Genomic DNA, 27,752 nt, shown 5'->3' with positions numbered 1-27,752 from the left:
CTGATCATAGAGGGCTGTGGTGTTGATGGGATATGAATCTCCAAACCATCACTGATCATCAGTAAATTCTACATTTCATTTATAGTAAATCAAGGGAGCAGAGTCTGGAGGAAGAGTGGAGAGACACACAGTCCAAACTGCTTGAGTGTGAAATTTCCACCAATCAGTGATGGTTTGGAGAGACATGTCATGTGCTGGTGTTAATCCACTGTGTTTTATTATCAAGTCTAAAGTCAGTGCAGTTTTGTTTTCCCACAAAATCTTACAGCACTTCATGCTTCCCTCTGCTACTGACTACTTTTATGGAGATGCAGATTTCATTTTCCAGCAGGACTTGGCACACTGCCCACACTGCCAAAAGTACCAATTGGTCTTATATAATATAAAAAATTCTGAAAAAAGGACAACAATTTGTTGTTCATTAATAAGTGAAATATCATGTTTTCTATTGTGTACACATAATTGCTCTTTAACCAATCAAAAATATATTTTATCTGATTACTCAATTAAATGAAGAAATTACTAAAAAATTCTATAACTGCCGCCCTACAGACAGTTGTGCCACTTTAGCATTGCACTTTGAAAAGTTCCTTTTAAATTTTGCAGTAACTTAATGGCAAAAGGTTGCCAATACAGGATTCTAAACAGAATATTACAGCTTTTTAGAGTAAGATTTGGCATGAATAAATACATTACTATACAGTAATAACTATGATTGAGATATCGCTGGTTCGAATCCCGGTCATGCAGCTTGCCATCAGCTGCCAGAGCCCTGAGAGAGCACAGTTGGCCTTGCTCTCTCTGGGTGGGTACAGTAGATGGCGCTCTTTCCCCTCATCACTCCTAGGGTGATGTTGATCAGCACAAGGCTGCGTCTGTGAGCTGATGTATCAGAACCGAGTCGCTGCGCTTTCCTCCGAGCGTTAGTGCTGTGATGCTATTCGGCAATGCTGCATCAGCAGCAGTTCAAAAAGAGGCGGAGTCTGACTTCACATGTATCGGAGGAGGCGTGTGCTAGTCTTCACCCTCCTTGTGTTGTGGGATCACTAGTAATGGTGTAGCTGGCCTAGCTTATTTGGGAGAAAATGGGGAAAAGGGTAGAAATAAAATTATAATAAATGTTATTGTTATAAAAGGGGTATATGAGTGTATTGTTGCAAATATATCACAGTTCCATTATCGCTGTTTAATAAAAGATTTTGATTTAAAGAGGAGGAAAAATAGTTCCATTACTGCTCTGTTTGTAGCTGCACTGTTTGGCTTGTACGCACTGCACTGTTGCTAGCTGCACTGTTTGGCTTGTAAGCGCTGCAATGTTGCTAGGTTACCTGTATGTGGCAGAGTAATACATGAACTTCAGTTACAGTGTATTACCGGCTGATAACGGCACTCACAGAATGCCTCTCAGCCAATCAGATTGCAGGGTCAGAACTAACTGTGGTATATTGTTGATTAAACTGAGATGCAGGACTAAACAATGCAAGTTAGAAGAAAAAGTAACTGAATTAAGTTGAGTTAACTCTTAAATAATTTAAGATAATCGTATCTTCAACCAGGGAACACACACCACCGGACCCCCGGAGTGTGATCTAATCATGGCCTTATGATGGTCCACCATCACACACACGGTAACCTTGTTGTGCAGAGGTTGATGGATGTGTGTTTTTGCTTTGAATGGTCTCGGGGGCTCGTGTTGGGGGGGGGGGGGGGGGGTTATGGGGGGGTTATGGGGGGGGGTTATGGGTGGTTGTGTGTATTGGTGTATCAGGTTTTCCAGTGTGCACACCTGCAGCCGTCTCGCTCACTCTGATGAGGGCTGTCAGTGCACTCTGTCACCACACATTCACCTCTCTCAGCCAGCTGAGATACTACCCCCTCTATACACACACACAGACACACACACATACACACACAGACACACACACACACACACTCTTTCTCTTCAAGGACTCGCAAGTCATTGGGAAGAGCAAACTCCACACCATCCTAGCACAGACATACTGTACAGTACAGAGAGTACAAACACACACACACACACACACACACACACTTGTTTTTATACATCAAGAGCTATTACATAAAGCAAAAGTATTGGAATACGTCCTAAATCACTATTTCTTCTCAAAATAAGGGTATTAACCCTTTCAGATCTGACTTTTGTTCTAGTGATGAAAAAGTATATATATATATATATATATATTACAGACAGAAACAGCATATATATATAAATGCTGTTTCTGTCTGTAATGTGCTTAAAACAGACAGGATTCAGTAAACAAGTACATAAAATAATAAATAATAAAACAAATAAATAAAAATCAAATATAATATTTGTATTTTGTCTGCTCATTGCAGGGCAGTCATTTGTTTAACACTGTTATTTGTATTTCCTATAACTTGTAACATTTTCCTTGGTTGTTTACTCTACACACATTTTAATATATATATATATATATATATATATATATATATATATATATATATATATATATATATATATATATATATATATATATATATATATATGTGTGTGTGTGTGTGTGTGTGTGTTTATATATTTTCCCAAATACAAACTAAGCTGCTGATTTGCTAATAAATGTCTATTCTGATAAATTATAGGTCTGAATTTGTGTGAAGTTAAAAAAAAAATACACAAGAAATTAGAAAACACACCATGTCCATTGCAATGGATGCAGGGTCTGAAAGGGTTAAACAGAGTTTATCCTGCTTTTGTTGGAGTAACTGTCTTTACTTTCCAGATAAGAATTTTTAAAGATTTTAGCATTGCTGTGTAAATATTTTATCTTCTGAAATACAACAAGGATTTAGCAACAGCTTTTGAGGGGTTAGGATTTTGGGAAGGCCCTACACCAGAGCCCCAGATGCTGGAACATTGCTGTAAGGATTTGATTGAATTCAGCCACAAGAGCATAAGCGAGGCCATGTACGTATGTTGGATGAAAAATCCTATTTTATTTCCTTTTCAATGTCTTGGTTTTTGTTGTAAAATTCCTAAAACCCATCTCCCAAAGGTCTTAAAATACTACAGACAGTAAATACAATACAATTTTATATTTCCACATTGCATTTCACAGTTTCCAAATTCAGTTTGCTACTTAGTTTATTAATTTATCAGCATTACTTAGGGCTCTGGTTGTGCTATTTTCAGGTACTGTGGGCACAGAGAGGTGCAGATTTAGTGAAAACTGGTTTAATACAAGGTTTTTAGTGTATGATCAGTTCAATTTTGTCCAGTTTGTCAGAAACTGTTCATGTTTAAAATATTGTTTTTTAGAAGCAGATTTAACCCTGATGAAGGCCTGAGCACCAAAACGCATTGGTTATTTTTGTATTGATAATAAATCAGGAATTCTCCAGTCAACAAGTGCTGCTGTTTTTTTTTTTTACCATTTTTTAAAATATTGGTTTCTCAGAAAATTATCTGTAAACTTAATGTTCATGTTTACTATTTAATGCATTTTGTGTATAATATAATTGTAACACCAGGTAGTGAGGAGTGACACGAGCCGAGTTAAAAGTATAAACAGGTTTATTAGCAGGAAGGCTAACAGATACTGCTAACAGAAAAGCCAGGTAAACAGTGATCTCACCGATAACAGAAGACGTATAGTCCAAAATACAGTCCGAGTTCGAAACCGAGAAACAGTCCAACCATACATCAAATCCAGAAAGGGCAAAACAAAAGACATAAACCGATAATCCGAAAACAGGGTCGTAACGAGAAGGCAAAAACAGAACACAGGAAAACGCTTAGTATGCAACATGAGTCGACAATACCTCGCAGTGTTTGTTTACAAACGGATGCCTTAAACACAGGAAGCTAGACAAGAATGAACCGAAAGTACTTCAGAACACAGGTGAATCAGAGCGTCGGAGCGTAACGCGATTGGGTGACGGTGAAAGTTTATTATTGACGTCATAATCAGGGGAATTCTGGGAAATGGAGTCCAGTAGTGTGGAAGGAGAACAAGGCTGCATGACAATAATATTCAAATTTTCTGAAACACTGATTTCTGGGTTTTCATTGGCTGTACACCATAATCATCAACAATGTAAGAAATGAACGCTTAAGATAGATCACTATGTGTGTAAAATATCTATATAATATAAGAGTTTCAAATAAAAAAAAAAAACTGAATTACTGAAATAAGGTAACTTTTCAGTGATATTCTAATTTTGGAGATGTTTTGAGCACTAGTATATATGGTTTGTGAAGGTGTGTAAGCATAGACTTAGGCTCTCCTGCTAAGCCAAGGGGTGTGTTTTACCTGTCTCTTTTTTAAGCCCCTCCCCCTCAATGGGACTCACACCTCTCCCAGGTGAAGGTGAAGCTCAGCTTGCTCTTTCTCTACAGAGTGTAGGATTTCCTCTGCTGTGTTTATCCAACACGGTTTAGACAGCAGAGCAGACAGTGTTTTAATGGATCAACAGATTAACCCACCACAGACCTCCAACTGAGTTCATCATGCCTGACACATATAAAGAGTCTGATCAGCCTGGATAACAGGCTACAGGAGAAAAGTGTGTATCTGTTTATAGACTCTCCTTTTGGAACACTTTTTTCATGCTATGTAGGATCATATTTAAAATATTGTATAAAGAACTACATACAAATAGGTTTTCCATCCATCCGGACAATCCTTTAACCAAAATTAACTACATTTATTGGATTTACTTACTTTTACTTACTATATAGAGGCTTTGGAATGACAAAAAAACACATTTTAACACATGTTCTTGTATTATTGCTGTATTAATGCAGGCAACTACACTGTATTGTTTCCCCAATACATTTTACAGTATTTTCCCTGTATTGTTTCCCAAGAAAATTATATTACAATGAAAACAATGCATTGTTTACAGAGTTATGTAATTTGCTGGGGTGTTGCTATGCAGCTGCTAACATAAGTTAGGTGGTTGCTAAGGTGTTGCTAGCTGGTTGTTACGCCATTCCAAGTTTTGATAAACAGTTGCTATGGTATCCCAGGTAGTTGGTAGGTGGTTGCTATCATACTCAGGCTGATGCTGAGGTGTTGCTGGGCATTTGCTTTTCGTTACATTAATATGGCATGGAAACACTTTTGGCTGATAAAGATGGACCAGAAACATTTGCCTAAGTATAGGTGAGAAAACATATGACCAATAGCTTCTTTATCCAGCAGCTCCTCCATACATAGACAGTATTGGAGAGCAATAGACAAAAGTTTTAAATTGAAACTTTTGAAAAACAATTGCAGACACTTTTGAATGGAATCCTATGAGTAAATGTCCAAGCTAAAAAAAAAAAAACACTGTACAAAAAGAACAAGCAACACAATTCAGTGTATTATCCAGCAAAGTTTCATGATTCTACCTAAAAGCTGTGTGAGCTTTTAAGCTTTTAATATTTTAAGGGTAGAATTACAAAAAGAACCATTTCCAAGCCAATTTAATGAAAACAGATGACTTTTCTGAACGATTTACCCAAATGTACTCAACTGCTGGAATTTATTTCCTAAGAAAATAAATGTTAAAAAATATGATGTCCCTTTAGTGAGTAAAGAGTTAAAATGTTTAATCTGTTTATATTTGCCACTGCTGCTTCCCCTCCTGCTCTAACCGCTCTAACAGACTCCATTTAATCCGCTGATGATTGTTTACCTTAGGCTAACAGGAAGTTAACAATCAGAAATGTGGGAGAAAGATGGAGCAGAGACTTCAAAGAGCCTGTGTGATGTCACTTCCTGAGAGCAGATGGTTTGGGGTAGCACTGCTGTGGTAGACGTTTCCTCTGTGTGCTGACTGGACGGTGCTGCGGCTGCACTCACGGTTAAAATCAACGTTTAGAGAAGCAGGACAGCAGAACTCCAGCTCTACAGAGGTGTTCTGGCTAAAAAACTGATTATTTTTAGTTAAAAATCACAATACATAGCTTTAATACTGGAGAATCAGAAATGTATACTCCACCATTTAAAAAAAATCATGTAAGATACAGTATTTTAGTACTTAAGTACAGTAAGACAATAAAAATCTTGAATCTTGAGTAGTGAAGCAAAAAAAAGAATACTTCAGTAGATACAGATACAGTATTTTAGTACTTAAGTACAATAGTGAAGTAAAAATAATACTCCAGTAGAGACAAATACAGCATTTTAGTACTTAAGTACAGTATCGAAGTCTAAATAATTCTCCAGTATACAGATACAGCATTTTAGTACTTAAATACAGTAGTGAAGTAAAAATAATACTAATACTCCAGTAGATACAGATACATTATTTTAGTACTTAAGTACTTTAGTAGTGAAGTAAAATAATACTCCAGTAGATACAGATACAGCATTTTAGTACTTAAGTACTGTAGTGAAGTAAAAAAAATAATACTACTCCAGTAAACACAGATACAGCATTTTAGTACTCAAGCAAAATAATACTCCAGCTGATGCAGATACAGCATTTTAGTACTTAAGTACAGTAGTGAAGTAAAAATAATACTCCAGTAGATACAGATACAGCATTTTAGTACTTAAGTACAGTAGTAGTGTAGTAAAAATAATACTCCAGTAGATACTGATACAGCATTTTAGTACTGAAGTAAAGTAGTGAAGTAAAAAATAATAATACTCCAGTAGATACATATACAGTATTTTTGTACTTAAATACAGTAGTGAAGTAAAAAAAATAATAATACTCCAGTAGACACAGATACAGTATTTTAGTACTTAAGTACAGTAGTGGAGTAAAAAACGACATCTCTGATCCAGTGTGAGTATTACTGAATAGTTAAATAAAGTTGTGATTATTAATATCACACTCGTTTCTTCATTCTTTATGATAATCTGGTTATATAAGAGTTGGTTAGAGAGCGTGGTTGGGTGATGGTGATAGAGGAGAAGTGTTCTGTGTAACACAGCAGCCGCTGGGCTGGTGAGAGTTGCGTGTGAACCGAGACGAGATCACTTTCCTTTCGGACTCGTCCCGGTTATTATCATCAAAGCTGATCGGGAACGGGAGGAGGGAGGAATCTGTTTGTATGAAGACTGAAGTCTATAAATATCAGCGTTGGTGCGGGTGTGGACTCAGCCCTGCCCTCAGGGAGCGAGGATGTTTGGGAGAGTGAGGGAGTGTCATAAATTATACTGGTTTAATTACACTCCTCATACACTGAACTGATGACACCAGACTCGGCTTCACTGCGCCAATCAACAATCAACAATCCCTGCAGCCAGAAGACCAGTGATTACCCCTGTCTCAATTGTGATTCTGAATGATTGGCTCTGCCATGCCCATCTACTGTATCTTATTATCTTATTATACTAGTGCATCTCAAAAAAAATTACATAATTGAACAGTTATGTTATTTCAGTAATTCAATTTAAAATGTAAAACCCATATATTATATAGATATATAACAAACAGAGTGATGTACAGGGGTTGGACAATGAAACTGAAACACCGGTCATTTTAGTGTAGGAGGTTTCATGGCTAAATTGAAGCAGCCTGGTGTCCAATTTTCATTAATTGCACATTGCACCAGTAAGAGCAGAGTGTGAAGGTTCAATTATCAGGGTAAGAGCACAGTTCTGCTCTAAATATTGCAATGCACACAACATTATGCGTGACATACCAGAGTTCAAAAGAGGACAAATTGTTGGTGCACGTCTTGCTGGTGCATCTGTGACCAAGACAGCAAGTCTTTGTGATGCATCAAGAGCCACGGTATCCAGGGTAATGTCAGCGAGATACCACCAAGAAGGACCAACCACATCCAACAGGATTAACTGTGGACGCTGTAAGAGGAAGCTGTCTGAAAGGGATGTTCAGGTGCTAACCCGGATTGTATCCAAAAAACATAAAACCACGGCTGATCAAATCACGGCAGAATTCAATGTCCACCTCAACTCTCCTGTTTCCACCAGAACTGAAAATTAAAACAATATATAAGACCAATTGGTACTTTCAGCAGTGTGCCAAGTCCTGCTGGAAAATGAAACATCTCCATATAAAAGTTGTCGAGGGAAGCATAAAGTGCTGTAAGATTTTGTGGGAAAACAAAACTGTGCTGACTTTAGACTTAATAATAAAACACAGTGGATCAACAGCAGCAGATGACAGACATGTCTCTCCAAACCATCACTGATCATCAGTAAATTTTACATTTCATTTGTAAATCAAGGGAGCAGAGTCTGGAGGAAGAGTGGAGAGACACACAGTCCAAGCTGTTTAAGGTCTAGTGTGAAGTTTCCACCAATCAGTGATGGTTTGGAGAAACATGTCATCTGCTGGTGTTGGATTATTGTGATGTACTGCACTACTGAGTTCTAATAAGAAAATACTGGCTGTTCAATACCAACTTCACTGCTACACTGCCACTGTTTGACTGTTGCGTCTCTTGAGCAAAGGACTTGATGGACTGTTTAAGAGCCCAATCTATAGTTTTATTGGTTCCAGAGCAGCCCTTTCCACACTTTGGGAATAAAATGAAGTCGTCATGCACGCTTCCGAAATAAACGAGTGCCAAAAACAAAGGGCAATCTGCTTAGCAAATAGCTGCTGACCTTACTATGCTCATGAGCGTATTTGACAGAGCCTTCTTCTATCAGACACACACACACACACACTGGCCTGTTGCAGTGTAAGCTGCTAAGGCCTCATGAAAGAGCTTTAGAGGAACAATGTGGCTGTGTTCTCGCTGTGAGACCTGCTGTCCTCTGAGCTTCTGAAGGAGTCCTTCAGCCAGACTGGAGTCCTGACCACACACCATTACAGCAGCCAGATGCCCTTACAGAGACCCACAGCACTGACCAGCAGGGCTACAACAAGACAAGTTTGGACACAGCTTCTCTTTTTCAATGCGTTTTCTTTATTTTCATGACTATTTACATTGTAGATTCTCACTGAAGCATCAAAACTATAAATGAACACATGTGGAGTTATATATACTTAACAAAAAAAGGTGAAATAACTAAAAAACAAGTTTTATATTCTAGTTTCTCTAAAATAGCCCCCCTTTGCTCTGATTACTGCTTTGCACACTCTTGGCATCATTCTCTCAATGAGCTTCTCAAAGAGGTGGCCACTTGAAATGAAAAGTTTTCCAACAGTCTTGAATGAAGGAGTTCCCAGAGGTGTTTATTAGCACTTGTTGCTCCTTTGCCTTCTTCACTCTGTGCTCCAGCTCACCCCAAACCATCTGGGTTGGGTTCAGGTCCGGTGACTGTGGAGGTTCAGCTCATTTTTTGTTAAGTACATAAAACTCCACATGTGTTCATTCATAGTTTTGATGCTTCAGTGAGAATCTACAATGTAAATAGTCATGAAAATAAAGAAAACGCACTGAAAAAGAGGAGGTGTGTCCAAACTTTTGGCCTGTGCTGTATTTTTTTTATCCAATTTTCTATCGAATCTGTAAGGCAACTACAATACCCAATCACTAGTGATGCTCCCAACACTACTAGCAGGGTGAAGACTATCTAGTACAGAGGTTCTTAACTGGTCTCTGCAGAGGAACCAGCTTTTCAGTCCACTCGTTAGTGCTGTTGTAACACAAGTATTTGTACTTTAAATTAATAAACATTTATAAACTGAAAAAGTTGTACTAGCAGTTAAACTCAAAATTCCCTCCTTCTGCAACTCGAGTTTATTTGATTTTACCAAATTGAAAACCTCTGGAATATAATCAAGAGGAAGATGGATGATCACAAGCCATCAAACCAAACTGAACTGCTTGAATCTAAAAGCAGTGTGTAAGACTGGTGGAGGAGAACATGACATGCCAAGATGCATGAAAACTGTGATTAAAAACCAGGGTTATTCTACCAAATACTGATTATTTGATTTCTGATTTATTTGAGGTCTGAAAGCTCTACATCTTTTTTTTTTGTTGTTATTTCTCATTTTCTGCAAATAAATGCTCTAAAGGACAATATTTTTATTTGGAATTTGGGAGAAATGTTGTCTGTAGTTTATAGAATAAAACAACAATGCTCCATTTACTCAAGTGATCTTTTATTTTTTTCCAGAGCTGTATATGGACTTTATAGAAAATATAAACGCTAAAGATGACTAAAATGGTGCTTTAAGTCTTAAAAAAACACATTTCTATGACAAAAAAATAATAAAATGTATGGTTTCACTTTTGTAGCAATGTTTTTTTTTAATGTACAATTTAAAAGTTTAACAATGTTTAAATAAAATAGCAAAGGAGAAAATAAATTTTTTCACAGACCCTTTAAAGCTCGACCACCTACAGATATAACTTATTTTATGTAATATATATATATATATATATATAGAATAAGAATCATTAATCTTGGGACAACAGTGACAGGGGGGCGTTCTCTGCAGTAAAATCTGATTACTCCCATTACTGAACAACAGTTTTGGCTGCTGCTGCTGCAGACATTTATACTGCAGAGCCGATTAATTACAATACTGCTGCAAAATGATCATATTCTATAGAGTTTCAGACACACACACACACTGGTGATCACAGTGTAGGCCTGCAGGGCTCTGTGAGTTTAACTGAGAGCAGACTGACAGCGTTTTAGTGGAGAACTGAGGCCAAGCCCATCAATCAGCTGCTGTTAACTCCAACTGCCCTCAGACAGCCCTGCTGCACTCAGATGTAGCAGAACTCTGCTCTACAGGCTCTTACACTAATTTAAAGCAGCACTACATATACAGCTCTGGAAAAAAACCTCTGGAATATAATCAAGAGGAAGATGGATGATCACAAGCCATCAAACCAAGCTGAACTGCTTAAACTTTTGCACCAGGAGTGAGTAGCATAAAGTTATTCAAAAGCAGTGTGTAAGACTGGTGGAGGAGGAGAACATGATGCCAAGACGCATGAACAAAACTGTGATTAAAAACCAGGGTTATTCCACCAAATATTGATTTCTGAACTCTTAAAACTTTATGAATATGAACTTGCAACTTTTTTTTTGCATTATTTGAGGTCTGAAAGCTCTGCATCTTTTTTTTTTTTTTTTTGTTATTTCAGCCATTTCTCATTTTCTGCGAATAAACGCTCTAAATGACAATATTTTTATTTGGAGTTTGGGAGAAATGTTGTTTGTAGTTTATAGAATAAAACAACAATGTTCATTTTACTCAAACATAAACCTATAAATAGCAAAATCAGAGAAACTGATTCAGAAACTGAACAGTCCCAGGCTCTGGAACAGTGCACACTCAGCCTGGACACACTGCACCATCTACTGGTGAGCTTTGTGTTTTACACACCAACTTGTAACTACTAGTGTAAACACTCTTAAAAATCAAATTTGCTATTAATTATTATTTAAGTGATACATTAGAGCAGGGGTACCCAAATATTATTTTTTTATTTTTAAAAAAATATGTCCAATTGCCACTTTTATACCAGGTTAAAATGTCTATAGAGAACAAATGTATGAAAAAGGAATTAAATCTAGCAAAGTCTGTTTAACTCGTATATTCTAATTATTTAAATATAGTAATACTGTAATAATACTATAGTAAAGTATTATTTATTATCTATAGTAAAATCCATTTAATCAAAACTTAGTTTTTAGCTTCATTTTATCTTATTTTAGTTTTATTGTTTTAAAGCATATTTACTTAAACTGGTAAGAATAAAGCTGAGAATGAGATACAGCCATTTTCCAGTCCAATCTTCTATAATTAAACTTATTTCACTGTTATATTAGATATGAACATCTGCACTCCTGCACAGGAACCAGCCTTTAGCTTACTGCTTGTAATTTAGCAATTATTCCATAGAAGAACCACCTTTGGGTCCATAAAGAACAGTGCTTTTACTAAAGAACCTTTACTTTATGTACACTTAAAAATTAAGGTGCATTATCAGTATGAATGACTGTTACCATTACAATTATTATAATTATTTTAATAAACCCAACTTTTTTTTTTTTTTGCATAGATAGCAAACTCTTCTGCTGTCTTTCTTCCTCTTTCTTTTCCATCTTTGCGTCTTTTTTTTTCTGAAGCAGGCTGTAGTAGATGGTCACTTACAAAACCTGGAAATATTAGCCAATAGCATTCGCTGATGGAGATGACTCTGACTCCGCCCCCAGTGTTTTTTGTGCCCCAGACTTTTGACCAGAGGTGGAAAAAGTACTGAAAAATTGTAATTAAGTAAAAGTACCTTTACTTTGCTAAAATTCTACTCAAGTAAAAGTAAAAGTACCCATCTAAAAATCTACTCGAGTAAAAGTAAAAAAGTACTCAATTTAAAATTTACTTCGAGTAAAAGTTACATAGTTACTTTTAATTATTTGATTCAAGTACAAATCATAAATTAAATCGTTTTTAATGAACTATTATTCCAAATAATAATTTGGACCTTTCAGGCAGTATTTGTTCAGACCACCCCATAAAACATGTTCAAGAACAAGTGGTATAGGTTTCTATGATCCATTTTTTTTCTTTACTGTTAAAAAGTTATGGTCATATAGGTGACTATAAACCGTATTTTTATAGTTTTACAGTTCATTATTATTTTTTAACTTGCCATTGCTATGCTTTAACTGCTATTTACATGTTTTTACGTTTAAGCAGATTGTTTAATGTTTCCAATAAAAACTTAAGGAATAATCATTAAAAACATGAAATCATACAAAAAAAAAAAAAAAAAAACTGTTGGTCGGCGCATGATCAGTTTCGCTCAGTGCGTAAAGACGCACATATTGATGGGTAGCATAACTCAGCAGAACACCGGTTCCCCCGAGCCCAGCTGATTCACACAGCGTCTCTCCCGCTAACTGTAATAAACACTGCTGGGAAAAGTTCAGCTGCGCTGCCATGGCGAACAAAACTCATTTTTTTTTTTTTTAGACATTTTTTTTTCCCCAGCATTTAATTTTTTACTCAGTAACAGGGAGTTTTCCAATGTAGTGAAGTAAATTACTTGTGTCAAAATGTACTTGAGTAAAAGTAAAATCTACTAAATTACAGTCATTTGAGTAAATGTAATTCAATACCTTCCACCTCTGCTTTTGACATTGATGTGATGTCACAGATTCACACAGAGTATCTCCCGCTAACCGTAATAAACACTGCTGGGAAAAGTTCAGCTGAGCTGCCATGGAGAACAAAACTCTTTTTTTTTATTTAGACAATTAGTTGTTTTTTTCCCCCCAGCATTTAATTATTTACTCAGTAACGGGGAGTTTTCCAATGTAGTGAAGTAAATTACTTGTAAATGTACTTTAAAAGTAAAAGTAAAAGTAAAATCTACTCAATTACAGTAATTTGAGTAAATGTAATTCAATACCTTCCACCTCTGCTTTTGACATTGATGTGATGTCATAGATCCACACAGCAATGCTCCAAAATGTGTTAGAAAGCACTTTATTGGATAGTAGCAGAGACAGTTACTCCAACAAAAGCAGGATAAACCTCTTCATTATTTTTCAGCAAATAATTAATAAGCAGGTGTCTCAATAATTGAGTATGCCCCAATACCAAGTCTAAAGGTATAAAGCATTAAGCAATACTGTCCCTATATACAGTAGCTCCCGCTTCAATCGTGTACCTCATTTTTGAGGTAAAGTACCTCATAATTACAGCAGCTATAAGTAATTTCTGTGGTTTTTGAGGCTGGATGTATATTTACCCTGGTGCCCGCGCTCCATTCTCCCAGTTCTGTTTTTAAAACCAGTGATTTTCACTCTCACGAACCACAGCTCCCAGCGAGCCCCGTCTTTCCCAGCGGGCTGTGGAAAAAATGGATCTTCTGGCACTTTATTGAGTGTAATTAGGCAGTTTAAGGAGCTGACCCTCTGGGAGAACATTCCAGGATTGTTGGGAGGGTGTGCCAGCCAGCCGTAATGTCTTTGTTTTCCTCTGAGCAGCGATGGGAGACATCCAAATGTTTACGTCCACGAACGTTAACAGTGCTCAGAGTCCAGCTTTCCTTTCTCTTACTATTATAACTGCTTTATGAACCTGATCTGGAGTGTGTCTGACAGTTCTTGACTTTTATAGTGCATTTTCTGTGCCAATATTTTTATTAGAGTAAATTTATTTATTGCTTTTTTGTTAGAAATTAGATTTAGGTTGTTAGATTGCAGAGATGTTGAAATCACTGTATAACTGGAGCAATGTGTACACTGTGCAGACATATACAGGTTGGACTGAATTGAACTGAACAGTCAAAACATATATACGTAACAATCTATAAGCAGACTCAGGTGTAATCCATTTTTGTTCATAAACAAACTAAAAAATAGAAATTGGAGGGATGCAGCATTGCAGAGTAGCATCATCACAGCGCTAACGCTCGGAGGAAAGCGCAGCGACTCGGTTCTGATACATCAGCTCACAGATGCAGCCTTGTGCTGATCCACATCACCCTTTTGGAGTGATGAGGGGGAAAAAGAGCACCATCTACTGTACCCACCCAGAGAGAGAGAGAGCAAGGCCAATTGTGCTCTCTCAGGGCTCTTGCAGCTGATGGCAAGCTGCATGACAGGGATTCAAACTCCAGCGATCTCCTAATCAATCATAGTTGCGCCACTCAGCGCCAATGCTGTACCGATTTTTGAAAACACATTATAAACTATTTATTATTAGTTTACATATAAAGATTTGTGTCAGATAGTTGGGGATGTCCCGATCTGAATTTTTTTTTTGTTAACGATTCTGAGTCATTTGATTTTGAGTATTTGCTGATAGTTCTGATCTGATACTTTGCAGTACAATGCAGTAAAAAAAAAGAAAGAACACACGCAAGTTCATTTTTTTGTTACAACTGAAACAAAGACATTAAAACATACCTTTTTTAGGCACAAAATAATTAGTAAAATAAGTAGTAAATAGCCATAAATGATTTCTATTTAAATATGCATCTTTTCTTTAATCCTAATTAAGATTTTTTTTTTACAAATGCTGATAGTTCTGTATTTTTGGGAAGGGGAGTGTAATAAGAGCATAGTGTGGTTTAGATCTGGCAGACTAGATTTTTACTATTTTACTTTTTACTATTTTATAACATTATCCTTATTATGATACAGTGAAGTTTTGATGCTTTTAAAATTTGAATATTGTAATGTTAGAGTTACTGAGAGAAAGAGAAAGAGAGAGAGAGAGAGAGAGAGAGAGAGAGAGAGAGAGAGAGAGATAGAGACAGTGCCTAAAAGCCTTCAGCACAGCGGCAGTGTTTTGACAGTTTGGGGGAAAACTGTCACGTGTAACGTGTAAATGAAAGTAGCGAATTGCATATTCCATAGGTAGCTTGCTGGATTAGCATCTGTGCTAACCAGCCATAAATTAGCATTGATAAATGGCGTGAGAGCACGAGTAACCACTGTCACACTCACAACACTCAGTGATGTCCGTTGAGGTAACATTTTTGTATTATCAATTTACTAGTGCATCTTAACCCTTGTGCGGTGTTCATATTTTTGTTACTCGTTTACTTTGTTATTTGTATTTAATTCAGCAAAATTAAGCAATTCTACATTAAAATGCTTTACACATGCTCGCTTCACCTAAATTGCAAGCAATATAAACAGCTTACATGGTTAATATTTGCACTTTACCTTTCTTATGTTACATTTCTTTTAAAAAGTGCTACTCTTTTTTTATTAGTTTTTTAATAAAATGTAAAAGAAAATGAATTAAACTCAAGATATGAGTAGAACATTTGTTTAATCTCAAATTTACAAATGAAGCAATGTTTATTAGCCCTTGGCCAAACATACTGTATGTAATATAAATGGTTGGGGGGGGGGGTGTACAGTGTGTGTTTATCGAAAATGTGTTTTGATATATGTTTTTCACAAAAAAATGAGCCAATGCCAATGAGTTTGAGTTAGAAAAAATATTTTTTTAGTATCATTTGATGAAAAATGAAAACGGGTCCCACAGACCCGAACACCACACAAGGGTTAAAAAATGTGAATATAACTGAGAAGTTACTTTATTTCAGTAATTCAGTTCAAAATGTGAAACTCATATATTATATATAGATGTATTACACACAGAGTGATCTATTTTGAGTGTTTATTTATTTTATTGTTGATGATTATGGCTTACAGCCAATAAAAAAAACCCAAAACAAAAAGTCAGTGTTGGATCCTGCTGGAAAATGAAATCCGCATCTCCATAAAAGTGGTCAGTAAAGGTAAAGATTTTGTGGGAAAACACTGCACTGACTTTGGACTTGATAATAAAACACAGTGGATCAAAACCAGCAAATCCCTTGAACTGGTGAATATGAGCAGCTATAAGAAATATTCTTACTAATACAAATAAGTAAATAAAGAGAGTTTCAGAAGTAGACAATCCTGTTGGTTAGATTTAGGGTTTAAAGCTGGCTAATCAGGAGAAAGTTCCTGTCTGGCCTTTCCCCCTTTTAAGAAAGCCTCTTTTTCACCCGGTGAGCTGAAGCAATAACACTAAGTGTTGTGTTAGGCAGTGAATAAGTGTGCTTGTGCTTTTGAGCCCCGCAGGGAGGGATGTGGACGATCATTTAAGGCCTCAGGGGGCTCCGCCCAGTCCCTCCGTCCCCCTGCTCAGGGTCAGACCAGCTGGGCAGACGGGGCTCCTGCTGGGAGATGGAGTGGCTCCTGCTGGGGGACGATCTCCTACATAAATCCCCCCACCCCCCCACCCCCCGCCCGCTGCGCTGGAGCTCAGAGCGCTAACTTAAGCAGGACAGTGCTAATGCTAACAGACACTGTCCTGCTCCCTGAGCGCTGGGCTGTCACTCACCATCACACATCTCACCTTCCCGCTGTCTCATCCTGTTTGTAATGCATCATAGGAGCAGCTTTCACTGGTCTTAGGGAATTAGCTTTAAATGTCACTAGTGATAGAGTGATACTGAGGCTTTGGGGAGTGTTTGATGCCAAATCCCATTTTTGAAAAGAGTTATTTAGATAAATAGAGATTATTAACATTTAAATGACTGGTTTTTACTGGCATTTTGTCCCATGGCGAAATAATCCTGTGATATTTTTCTGTATTATGTTGATACTTGAGGTGCACAGCACTGTAGTTCATACTCAAATTACTATACATATATAGCAATTACTGTCCACTGTCTGGAAACTGTGGTTTAATTCATGTCTATTTTATATAAACAAGCCAAATGTACAGTACAGGGGTTGGACAATGAAACTGAAACACCTGTCATCATTTTAGTGTGGGAGGATTCATCATGGCTAAATTGGAGCAGCCTGGTGTTTAATCTTCATTAATTGCACATTATTGCACCAGTAAGAGCAGAGTGTGAAGGCTCAACTATCAGGGTAAGAGCACAGTTCTGCTCTAAATATTGCAATGCACACAACATTATGGGTGACATACCAGAGTTCAAAAGAGGACAAATTGTTGGTGCACGTCTTGCTGGCGCATCTGTGACCAAGACAGCAAGTCTTTGTGATGTATCAAGAGCCACGGTATCCAGGGTAATGTCAGCATGTCACCACCAAGAAGGACCAACCACATCCAACAGGATTAACTGTGGACGCTGTAAGAGGAAGCTGTCTGAAAGGGATGTTCGGGTGCTAACCCGGATTGTATCCAAAAACATAATTAACAAAATTATTGTGGTTTAAAACCAGGTGTTTCAGTTTCATTGTCCAACACCTGTATCTTTATAATACTACCAGTACAAATACTACCAAATCCAGAATGTCTACATTTATGTTAGCTGGCTTTCATAGTATTTTAGGCTGAAATCAGATTTACAAAGTAATAAACTCAGCTACTCCATGTAATGCTGAAGGCCTGTTCATTACATAAAAACCTAAATATACTATATATGAATAAAGGGCTTTAATAATTGTCAGACCTGATTTATTATTCCAAATCTCTAGTAATAAGGGTACAAGGTGCATCTCAAAAATATAGCATATAATTGAAAAGTTACTTTATTTCAGTAATTCAGATCAAAATGTGAAACTCATATATTATATAGATGTATTACACACAGAGTGATCTATTTTAAGCGTTTATGTCTTTATTTGATTGTAGATGATTATGGCTTACAGCCAATAAAAACCCAAAAATCAGTGTCTCAGAAAATTTGAATATTACAAAAGACAAATTATTACTTTTGGCTACAGTGTGGGCAGTGTGTCAAGTCCTGCTGGAAAATGAAATCTGCATCTTCATAAAAGCAGAGGGAAGCATGAAGTGCTGTAAGATTTTGTGGGAAAACAAAACTGCACTGACTTTAGACTTGATAATAAAACACAGTGGATCAACACCAGCAGATGACAGACATGTCTCTCCAAACCATCACTGATCATCAGTAAATTTTACATTTCATTTATAAATGAAGGGAGCAGAGTCTGGAGGAAGAGTGGAGAGACACACAGTCCAAACTGCTCGAGGTCTAGTGTGAAGTTTCCACAATATAGTATATAGTATATAGTTTATTTATTTTTCTAAAGTCCGCAGCATCAATGATGACTGGTGACTATTTAACCCTTCAGAACAGTTACCATCTCACTAATATAGCAGCTTCTATTCAGTTTTATTCAGTGTGTGTTCTGTTTATCGTCAGTGACGTGTGAAGAGGCTGTGAATGAGTCAAGAACAAGTAACTACACATACCATCTATATGTGACATTATTGCCCTTTAGCTGGTAACTTAACTCCCCTGTGCCCTGTGGCCGTGTTCTTAATACACCAACTTTTAGTGGATGAAGCCTTTAGGGTTTAGTATTTGCTGTTTAACACAGTAATGAAAAAAGTTACATACAAAATATTACATTACAGCATTGTGGATATTGATCAGTTTTAAACACAGGGGTTGGACAATGAAACTGAAACACCTGATTTTAGAGCACAATAATTGATTGTGGTGACGGACAGTTCTGGTGGAAACAGGAGAGTTGAGGTGCACATTGAATTCTGCGTGATTTGAGCAGCCGTGGTTTTATGTTTTTTGGATACAATCCTGGTTAGCACCCGAACATCCCTTTCAGACAGCTTCCTCTTACAGCGTCCACAGTTAATCCTGTTGGATGTGGTTGGTTCTTCTTGGTGGTGTGCTGACATTACCCTGGTTACCGTGGCTCTTGATGCATCACAAAGACTTGCTGTCTTGGTCACAGATCTCTCTTTTATACACTCTATCCCCCTCTCTCTTTCATGATCTCCCCCTTTTTTCACGATCTTTCCCTCTTTATATCCTTCACAATATCTCCCTCTCTTTATTACCTTCTCTCTCCCTCCCTCTTTTACACTCTATCCCTCTTTCTCCCACTATCTTTCTCTCTTTTTCTTTCTTTCCCTCTATCGCTCTCTCTTTCTCTGTCTCTCTCTCATATTCCTAATGCTTTACACAGCCCGTAACCCCGCCTTTCTTACTCTCTCTGAGTGTGTGTATGTCTTTCGGGGGGGGGGTGGGGCGTGGCTAAGCGATTGGCGGTCTAGTGACTGCAGATGGCTTGAGTTTGATTGGCTGACTGTTTGAATCACATGGAAAGAGCTGTACTCCATACATGGACCGACCGGGACTCAACAGCATGGAGCCCCACACACACACATACACATACACACACACACACACACACACACACACACACACACACACACACACACACACACACAGAGGCACATGCAGAGCTGCGAACATGCTCTCAGAGATGAGAGCAGCAGGGAAGCAGTGTGTGTGAGTTTATGCTGAGAGAGTGTGTGAGTGAGTATGTGAGTGTGAGTGTGTGTGGATGAGAGAGAGAAAGAAAGAGAGTGTGTTTCGTAACTTATTTTAAAAAAGAAAAGAAAAAGAAAAGAAAGGAATAGCTGAGGATCATGTCTGAGAGATGCAGCATCCTGAGGACCATCACTGCAGCTCTGTGCTGCTTCTACCACAAAAGCTCGGTCATTGGAGCGAAGGTGAGTGACAGCTCTGCTCCTGGAACAAAAGCTTGTATCTCCAAAAGTGTTGCTATATATTTTGCTATATATTTTGTTTTATATATATATATATATATATATATATATATATATATATATATATATATATATATATATATATATATATAAACACTTTGGACTTTGGACAATTTCTACTTGTGCAATCAAATGGTCTGAAATCAAATCAAGAAAAAAAAAGAATAATGAGAATATTCTGCAACCAACATTAATTTCTATTTTTTAAATATAAATGATAGTGTTTATAGAGTTATTGTACCAAACTCTTCCGGCAAACACTTAAATATGAAGGTGTGCAACAGTATGGAATTATTCAGCATGTGGTTTAGCATTGTCTTGTTGAAAAAGACATACACATCCCTGGAATATATGCACTTTTTGTAGGCAGCAAATGTTGTCCCAAGATCTTAAGGTACTTTGTCAGGGTACTGCCTTGCCCCATGAGCTTTTTATTACATTTTTGTTACATTTTAGTACATTAAATGTGATTTTTTAATTTTGGACAGTTTCTGCTTTAACTAGTGGTGTTAAAACACTGAATAATGTATATAGAACAAAGGTGCTTTGTTGGCATATCTGCTGGAATGTTAACAAGAATGAAATCATCCAAAAAAGTTATTTATTTTTATTTTTCCTTGGTTTTAGTTTCAGCCAAAAATGATATTTTTTTTGTGATGTAACGTTGATAAACATTTCTCATTAGTTTGTGGAGATGTAGCTACTTATTTGCGCTGATAAATGAGCTGTCTATCACCCACTGGCCACTCAAGTAACATATAGCATATGTATAATAATACTTTGAATATTGAGTTTTGGGTACCACTTTAAATAAATGCTCATTTATAAAGAGTTTATAAATAGCTTATAAAGGAGTTTACTAATGGTTATAAATTACAAAAAGTTAAATACTGTAAAAACATTAATAAGAACTTAATAAAACACAACATATCTACTTAATTAAACTTTTTAACATATCTAGTAAAAAAAAGTTAGTTTACTAATTTAATATGGTATTATAGTTAAATGAATAAAGATATAAACAGAAATGTTATTAATGACTGATGGAAAAGACAAAGTAAGAAAAGCATCTAGGTTTAAAATAGTATAAATTAATGTCAAATCACTATTTGGACCATGGCAGGTCACTGTTGCCCTTCATATTCTTGGGTTGTAATTGCTTATTAATGGTTTATAACATGTAATAACATAATAATAAATGTCTTTATAAACTATTTATAAACCCATTATAAAGACATCTTATTTTAAAGTGTTACTGAGTTTGGTGACAGGGTGACAGATGTAAAGATGTTTGTGTTTAAGCAGTGCTGCACAGTAGAACAGTGCACCACAATGCTTGTATGTGTTCCAAAGATTTAAATGGGAATCCGAGCCCATTTTGTTTAGCCTGTCTTTATATTAAATGAACCCTAGGAATATGTTATGCCTTAGCTATTTTAATCCTAATTTAGAGTCTTTTTTGGGTTCAGAATGTCACAATTTTTGCCCAAAAGCACTGAGAAGAGTTCTCAGAAGGTGAATAAAAGAGTTTAGATAGAGTCTACAGTATTGAACTATTGAACTATTATTTTAAAAACGGCTAAAATCACCGAAATGCTTTAAACTAAACACTGTTTAGCCACACATCATTCTTTATTTGAAATTAGCAGTGAATAGCACACTCAGAAACACGATAAGATATCACGATAGGCTGCACACTGTTATATTATAATATATATTATAATATATATATATATTATAATATAACAGTGTGCAGCATTTCGTGATATATATATATATATATATATATATATATATATATATATATATATATATATATATATATTAAAAAAAATATGACTAAAATATATGTATTCGTTCTGTATTCAGTCAGGCCAGTGCAGTACCTTAATGCCAGACTGAGTCACTTGATTATTAGGGGTCAGAATCACAGAAAATCTCACGATAAGATATTGTCACGATACGCTGCCCACTATAATATCATAATACTGTGATTCTGCGATTTTTGTTTTATTTATTATTTATATTGACGTCCACAGTTCCCCTGAATCCCTGAATTGTTGTATATTGGGTTGTATTGAGGTTGTATTGGGGTTTTGACATATGTTTCCTGGACAGGGATTAAGCCTCTATTCGTACACTATATATTTAATTTCAATGATAAAATTTCTATTTAAAAAGCTGGATGAGTTTTCCCAGTCTGGGAAACTGCCCCACATACATTAAGTATGTTAACACATGAGCTGTTTCCTGCTGTGTGGCTGTCAGAACGGTGTGAGGATTGGAGATGGCTGGAGAAGATAGATGGTGCTGTAAAGGGGGCAGTTTATGGTGCCAGTCTTTGGTGTATTGGATGTATTACTGCTGCTGCTGCTGCTTCTTTCATTAAACTAAGTGAAGGTGCCACACATTTAAACTCTACAATCTACAGCTATGCGTGATGGACTGACCTGAGATTGTTTGTGTGCGTGTGTGTGTGTGTACAGTACAGGCCAAAAGTTTGGACACACCTTCTCTTTTTCAGTGCGTTTTCTTTATTTTCATGACTATTTACATTGTAGATTCTCACTGAAGCATCAAAACTATGAATGAACACATGTGGAGTTTTATGTACTTAACAAAAAATGTGCTGAACCTCCACAGTCACCGGACCTGAACCCAATCCAGATGGTTTGGGGTGAGCTGGAGCACAGAGTGAAGAAGACAAAGGAGCAACAAGTGCTAATAAACACCTCTGGGAACTCCTTCCTTCAAGACTGTTGGAAAACTTTTCATTTCAGGTGGCCACCTCTTGAAGAAGCTCATTGAGAGAATGATGCCAAGAGTGTGCAAAGCAGTAATCAGAGCAAAGGGTGGCTATTTTGAAGAAACTAGAATATATATATATATATATATATATATATTTTTTTTTTTTTTTTTTTTGTTAAGTACATAAAACTCCACATGTGTTCATTCATAGTTTTGATGCGTCAGTGAGAATCTACAATGTAAATAGTCATGAAAATAAAGGAAACGCACTGAAAAAGATAAGGTGTGTCCAAACTTTTGGCCTGTACTGTATATATGTGTGTGTGTGTGTGTGTGTGTTATGCACATTCTTCAGCGTCATTTCAGAAGCATGTTAGCTATGTGGACCCTCTCTCTGCAGTGTAGTAGAGCATGCTGGCCTTTAAACTCACCCTGAGTGTGAACATTGTTTTCTGATTGGTCGTTTGATCAGCATTCGGGGAAAACCATCCCTGGACATTCTGGATGTGTAAAATTGGATGCAACACAAAAATAGCTTAAAAAAATACCTATTTATATATTATAATATGTAGTTTTGTGACAGGGTCACAGTAGTTAAGATGTTGTTTGAGTAAGCAACGCTGCACAGTAGAACAGTGCACCACAATGAATGCTTGTGTGTTCCAGAGATTTAAATGGGAGTTTAATAGTCCATAATAGTCTTAATATTAATAATATCCAGGCGTATTTTATGTCTCATCTATTTTTTCCAAATTTTGAGTCTTTATTTTAAGTTACAGTGTTGTTCAGAACTTCATCTACTGTCGTCAAGGTGCTTTTAATGGACGTTATCACCCCAACAAAGCATTGAGAAGAGTTTTAAAACTATTAAAATCATCCAGATGTCCTAAACTAAACGCTGTTTAGAGCCACACATAATTTTTAATTTGTTATTATCATTAAACAGCACAATTAGAACCAGAAGCTAATAATAACTTATTTTGTTTTTTATTATTATTATTATTATTATTAGTATTAGTATTATTATTACTATTATCATTTTTATTATTATAGTTTTTTTAGTTCATTTATTTTTTTGCATTTTTATTGTATTATTTAAAAGTTAATTTTAGCTTAATTTTAACAAAAAAAAGTATTTGCTGTATTAATCTCATCTTTTTTTGATCTTAGTTTCTTATCAATTAAACCATGTTTTATATAATAATAATAATAATAATAATAACAACAACAATAAAAATAAATATATTTTTTATTCAAATTCTATTTTTATTTATTTATTTTAAAATTATAAAATTTAGTTATCATTTTCTTTGTCATGTCAATCTCTGTTATTGTAAATGCTCGGCTACATTGAAAATGAGGGTTGCCCTCAATGTACTTAAAACAATAAAGGTTGATTGATTGTTTGATAAGGGAAGCTAATGATAATGCTAATGCTAATACACACACACACACACAATAGATTATTCTCTATTCTACTATATTGGCGTGAATAATTTTCTATAAACTTTGACAAAAATATATATATATTTCTCACTACATCTCATATATTATTTATACTGACTTCCACAGTTCCCCTGAATTGTTGTATATTGGCCTTTTTTAATCAGCATTCGGGGAAAACCATTCCTGTACATTCTGGATGTGTGAAATGTGTTGGATGCATCTCGAAATAGCCGGCACTATTTTTTCCTGCGTATGTGTAGACTGTATGTTTATATAGATATGATGCAGGCCCTGTAACAGGAGATGAGTCAGTGTGTCCTGAGATGTTCCAAAATAAACAGATTATTAGTGGGCTAAATGTAGAAAGGAGAACTCTCTCATTATATTTAGGACTGATAGAATCTACTGCATCCATAAATACCATGAATATGACTACAGAGACTAAACTGATTAAATCAGTATTAAAAGTGGCCCCTGCATCACCTGCTCTTTTCCTGTCATTTAGCCATATTTAGGCTATTAATCACTGCACAGTCACAGTGAGAGCATCAGCTATAAGTACTAAAAATCTGTTAAAATGCATTACTCTGTAGGTAGAAGTATAGATACTAGGGTTCTACAGAAGTATTGAGTACTGAAGTATCAACTCAAGCTTTTTCTACTCTTTAAAAGTAAAAGTACTGGTTTCAAAACTACTTACAGTGCACTATCCTACATTTTGGCTGGATTTTCTCAGTCAGTTTTATGAGGTAGAGTCACCTGGAATTCAGGCTTTCAGTTAACAGCTGTGCTGAACTCATCAAGAGTTAAATACTTGAATTTCTTGTCTCTTAATAAAGTGTTTGAGAGCATCAGTTAAAGTAAAGTAGTGAAGAGGTAGAGTTACAGGTATACAGTGAATAGTGAATATTTGAGTAATGTTCGAATCCAGATTATGAGAAGCAACAACTACTCAACTAAGTAAAGTAAAAAAAAATGATTTTCAGAAAAAAATTAAGGTCAGTCAATCTGAAAAGAACAATTTCAAAAACGTTGAAAATATCTTCAAGTTCACTCACCACAAAAAACATCAAAATTTTATAATGATGAAACTGGCACTCATCAGGAAATGCTCCAGGATAGGAAGTTCATCGGAGTTACCAGCCTCAGAAACAAACAAAGCAAGCATCTAAATACTTCTTCACAGAGTATTTTGGTTTGTTTAACACTTTTAAGTCACTATATGACTCCTTATGTGTTCCTTCATAGTCTGGATCACTTCAGTATTCATTTACAATGTAGGAAAAAAGTAAACTTAATTTTGTTACATTATTATTGTTACTATTTCATACAAAATTGTCTTAGAAAGACTTTTAGTTTCTAAATAATGATTAAAACTGTTATACTATATAACTCCTTATCACAAATACATTTAGTCTTAGTCTTATCACCTAGAATATTAGTAAAAAGTGAAAAATTACCCTTAAATAGCATTTAATTTGTAAATTACTAGACACATTTCTAAGGGAACCCACTGAACCCAAGTAGGCTATGAAGATTTCCTTCTTTCTAACTTTTTTTTTTTTTTTGAGAAAAAAAAAAAATTCTGAAGAGGCTATAAATAGTACAGGCTCGTCATGGAGGCTTCCTGTGCGTAGTGGTGGGCTGGGCTTGGTTAAGCTGGTCTGGGGGATGGTGGGTGGGAGGCAGACAGAGTGGGCAGTGTTCTGGGCGGCTGCATGGACTCTTTATTCAGGCTGGACCGAACAACCTTCTACACAGTTGGGAGTGGGGTGGACTCGGCCGTTAAGAGCTGAGTTACAGCGGGGTGATCGCAGAGTTCACTTCCTCTGGGCGACAGAGACTCTGGAAGCTTAAATCTGGAGGGTGTGAGTGTTACCCAGCTGCCAGGCTGAGGGGGCATGTGCATTACAGCTGTGAAAGTGGCCTGAAACTGAAGCCTGGCACTGCCGCCCTGAATACACTGGCATATGTGTTTACCCTACTGCTATATTAACACTCAGAGGGAGAATCCTGTGACTTAGAGCCAGTTAATTCTGGCTTTAACTTACAGTATTTAAAAAACTTCCTTTTTCTTAACTCTTATTTTTACATAAAAAAAATACTAAAATATAATTGAAAAGTTACTTTATTTCATGAAAGGAGAAAGCTCATGTGAAATGGACTTTTTCTGTAGTAAAACATAATAAAAAGTACTTACCTTTGATGAATAACATACTTCAATTTATGGAGATGTGGATTTCATTTTCTAGCAGGACTAAATTGCTAAAGTACCAATTGGTCTTATATAATATTCAGATTTTCTGAATATGACACTGATGTTTGGGTTTCCATTGGCTGTAAGCCATAATGATCATTAACAATAAAAAAAAAATAAAGACGCTTAAAATAGACCACTCTGTGTGTAATATACCTATATAATTTATGAGTTTCATATTTTGAACCGAATTAAAGCAGAACTTTTGTTGTAGTAAAACGTGATAAAAAGTATTTACCTGTGATGAATAGCTCACCTCCGCTTTCCCACAGCGTTCTGAGATCCAGAAATTTTACCAGTTTGTCCAACAAACACCCTTCAGACTGGGTGACACGGGGCATAGTAAGAAGATGTGGAGCTACTTTGAGCTGAATAACGGTGTAAAAAGTGATTTATCGGGGGAAATTATGCCCCGTGTCACCCAGTCTGAAGGGTATTTGGACAAACTGTTAAACTTTCTGGATCTCTGAACGCTGTGGGAGAACGGAGGTGAGCTATTCATTAGAGATAAGTACTTTTTATCATGTTTTACTACAGCAAAAGTCCATTTTACACCAGAGTTCTCCTTTAATTCGGTTCAAAATTTGAAACTCCTATATCAGGGGTCACCAACATGGTGCCCGCGGGCACCAGGTAGCCCGCAAGGACCTTATGAGTAGCCCGCAGGCCTGGTCTAAAAATAGCATTTTTGTTGCTATTCTTTTTTTTTTAAATCACAGTTGCATTGTTGTAATTTTAGATTATATTACATTAATATTAGCTTAGAGATAGCCTATAGTTTATATATTATTATACAATATAATGTAATATAATATGTAATATTATATTAAAATATAATATAAAATGTAAACACTTGCAGAGATTTATAATAATAGTGTTGCCTATTGATATCTGTGTCTTCACATAGATGAATGTCATTAATTATTAATAATAACATATAATTAAAGGTAAATTGAGAAAATTTGTAATTTCACGAGTGTGTATCAAACTGGTAGCCCTTCGCATTAATTGGTACCCAAGAAGTAGCTCTCAGGTTCAAAAAGGTTGGTGACCCCTGTCCTATATTATATAGATGTATTACACACACAGAGTGATCTATTTTAAGCGTCTTTATTTCTTTTATTGTTGATGTTGATTATGGCTTACAGCCAATGCAAAAACCCAAACATCAGTGTCATATTCAGAAAATCTGAATATTATATAAGAACAATTGGTAGTTTTGGCTACAGTGTGAGCAGTGCGCCAATTCCTGCTGGAAAATGAAATCTCCATATCTCCACATCTCCATAAAAGTAGTCAGTAGCAGTGGGAAGCATGAAGTGCTGTAAGATTTTGTGGGAAAACAAAACTGCACTGACTTTAGACTTGATAATAAAACACAGTGGAT

At 36.1% G+C, this 27,752-nt stretch overlaps 1 protein-coding gene across 7 annotated transcripts in view; it reads left to right on the top strand.

The window, feature by feature from the left end:
* Positions 1–27,752, top strand: part of bcar3 (BCAR3 adaptor protein, NSP family member) — a 476,193-nt gene that overhangs the window by 109,340 nt on the left and 339,101 nt on the right. The window contains exon 1 of one of the 7 annotated variants that reach the window (XM_049486027.1): positions 19,593–19,857. The exons of the other annotated variants lie outside the window; for them this stretch is intronic. Coding sequence (XP_049341984.1) covers positions 19,774–19,857 — 84 coding nt within the window. The 5' untranslated portion in view covers positions 19,593–19,773. Of the gene's footprint in view, positions 1–19,592; positions 19,858–27,752 lie in introns of those variants that run through there. 7 annotated transcript variants of the gene reach the window in all.

The sequence above is a fragment of the Astyanax mexicanus genome, chromosome 12 (genome assembly GCF_023375975.1).
Source record: "Astyanax mexicanus isolate ESR-SI-001 chromosome 12, AstMex3_surface, whole genome shotgun sequence".
Lineage (NCBI taxonomy): Eukaryota > Metazoa > Chordata > Actinopteri > Characiformes > Acestrorhamphidae > Astyanax > Astyanax mexicanus.
Note: the sequence above shows the minus strand (reverse complement) of the source record. Positions and strands in the feature narration are given on the sequence as shown.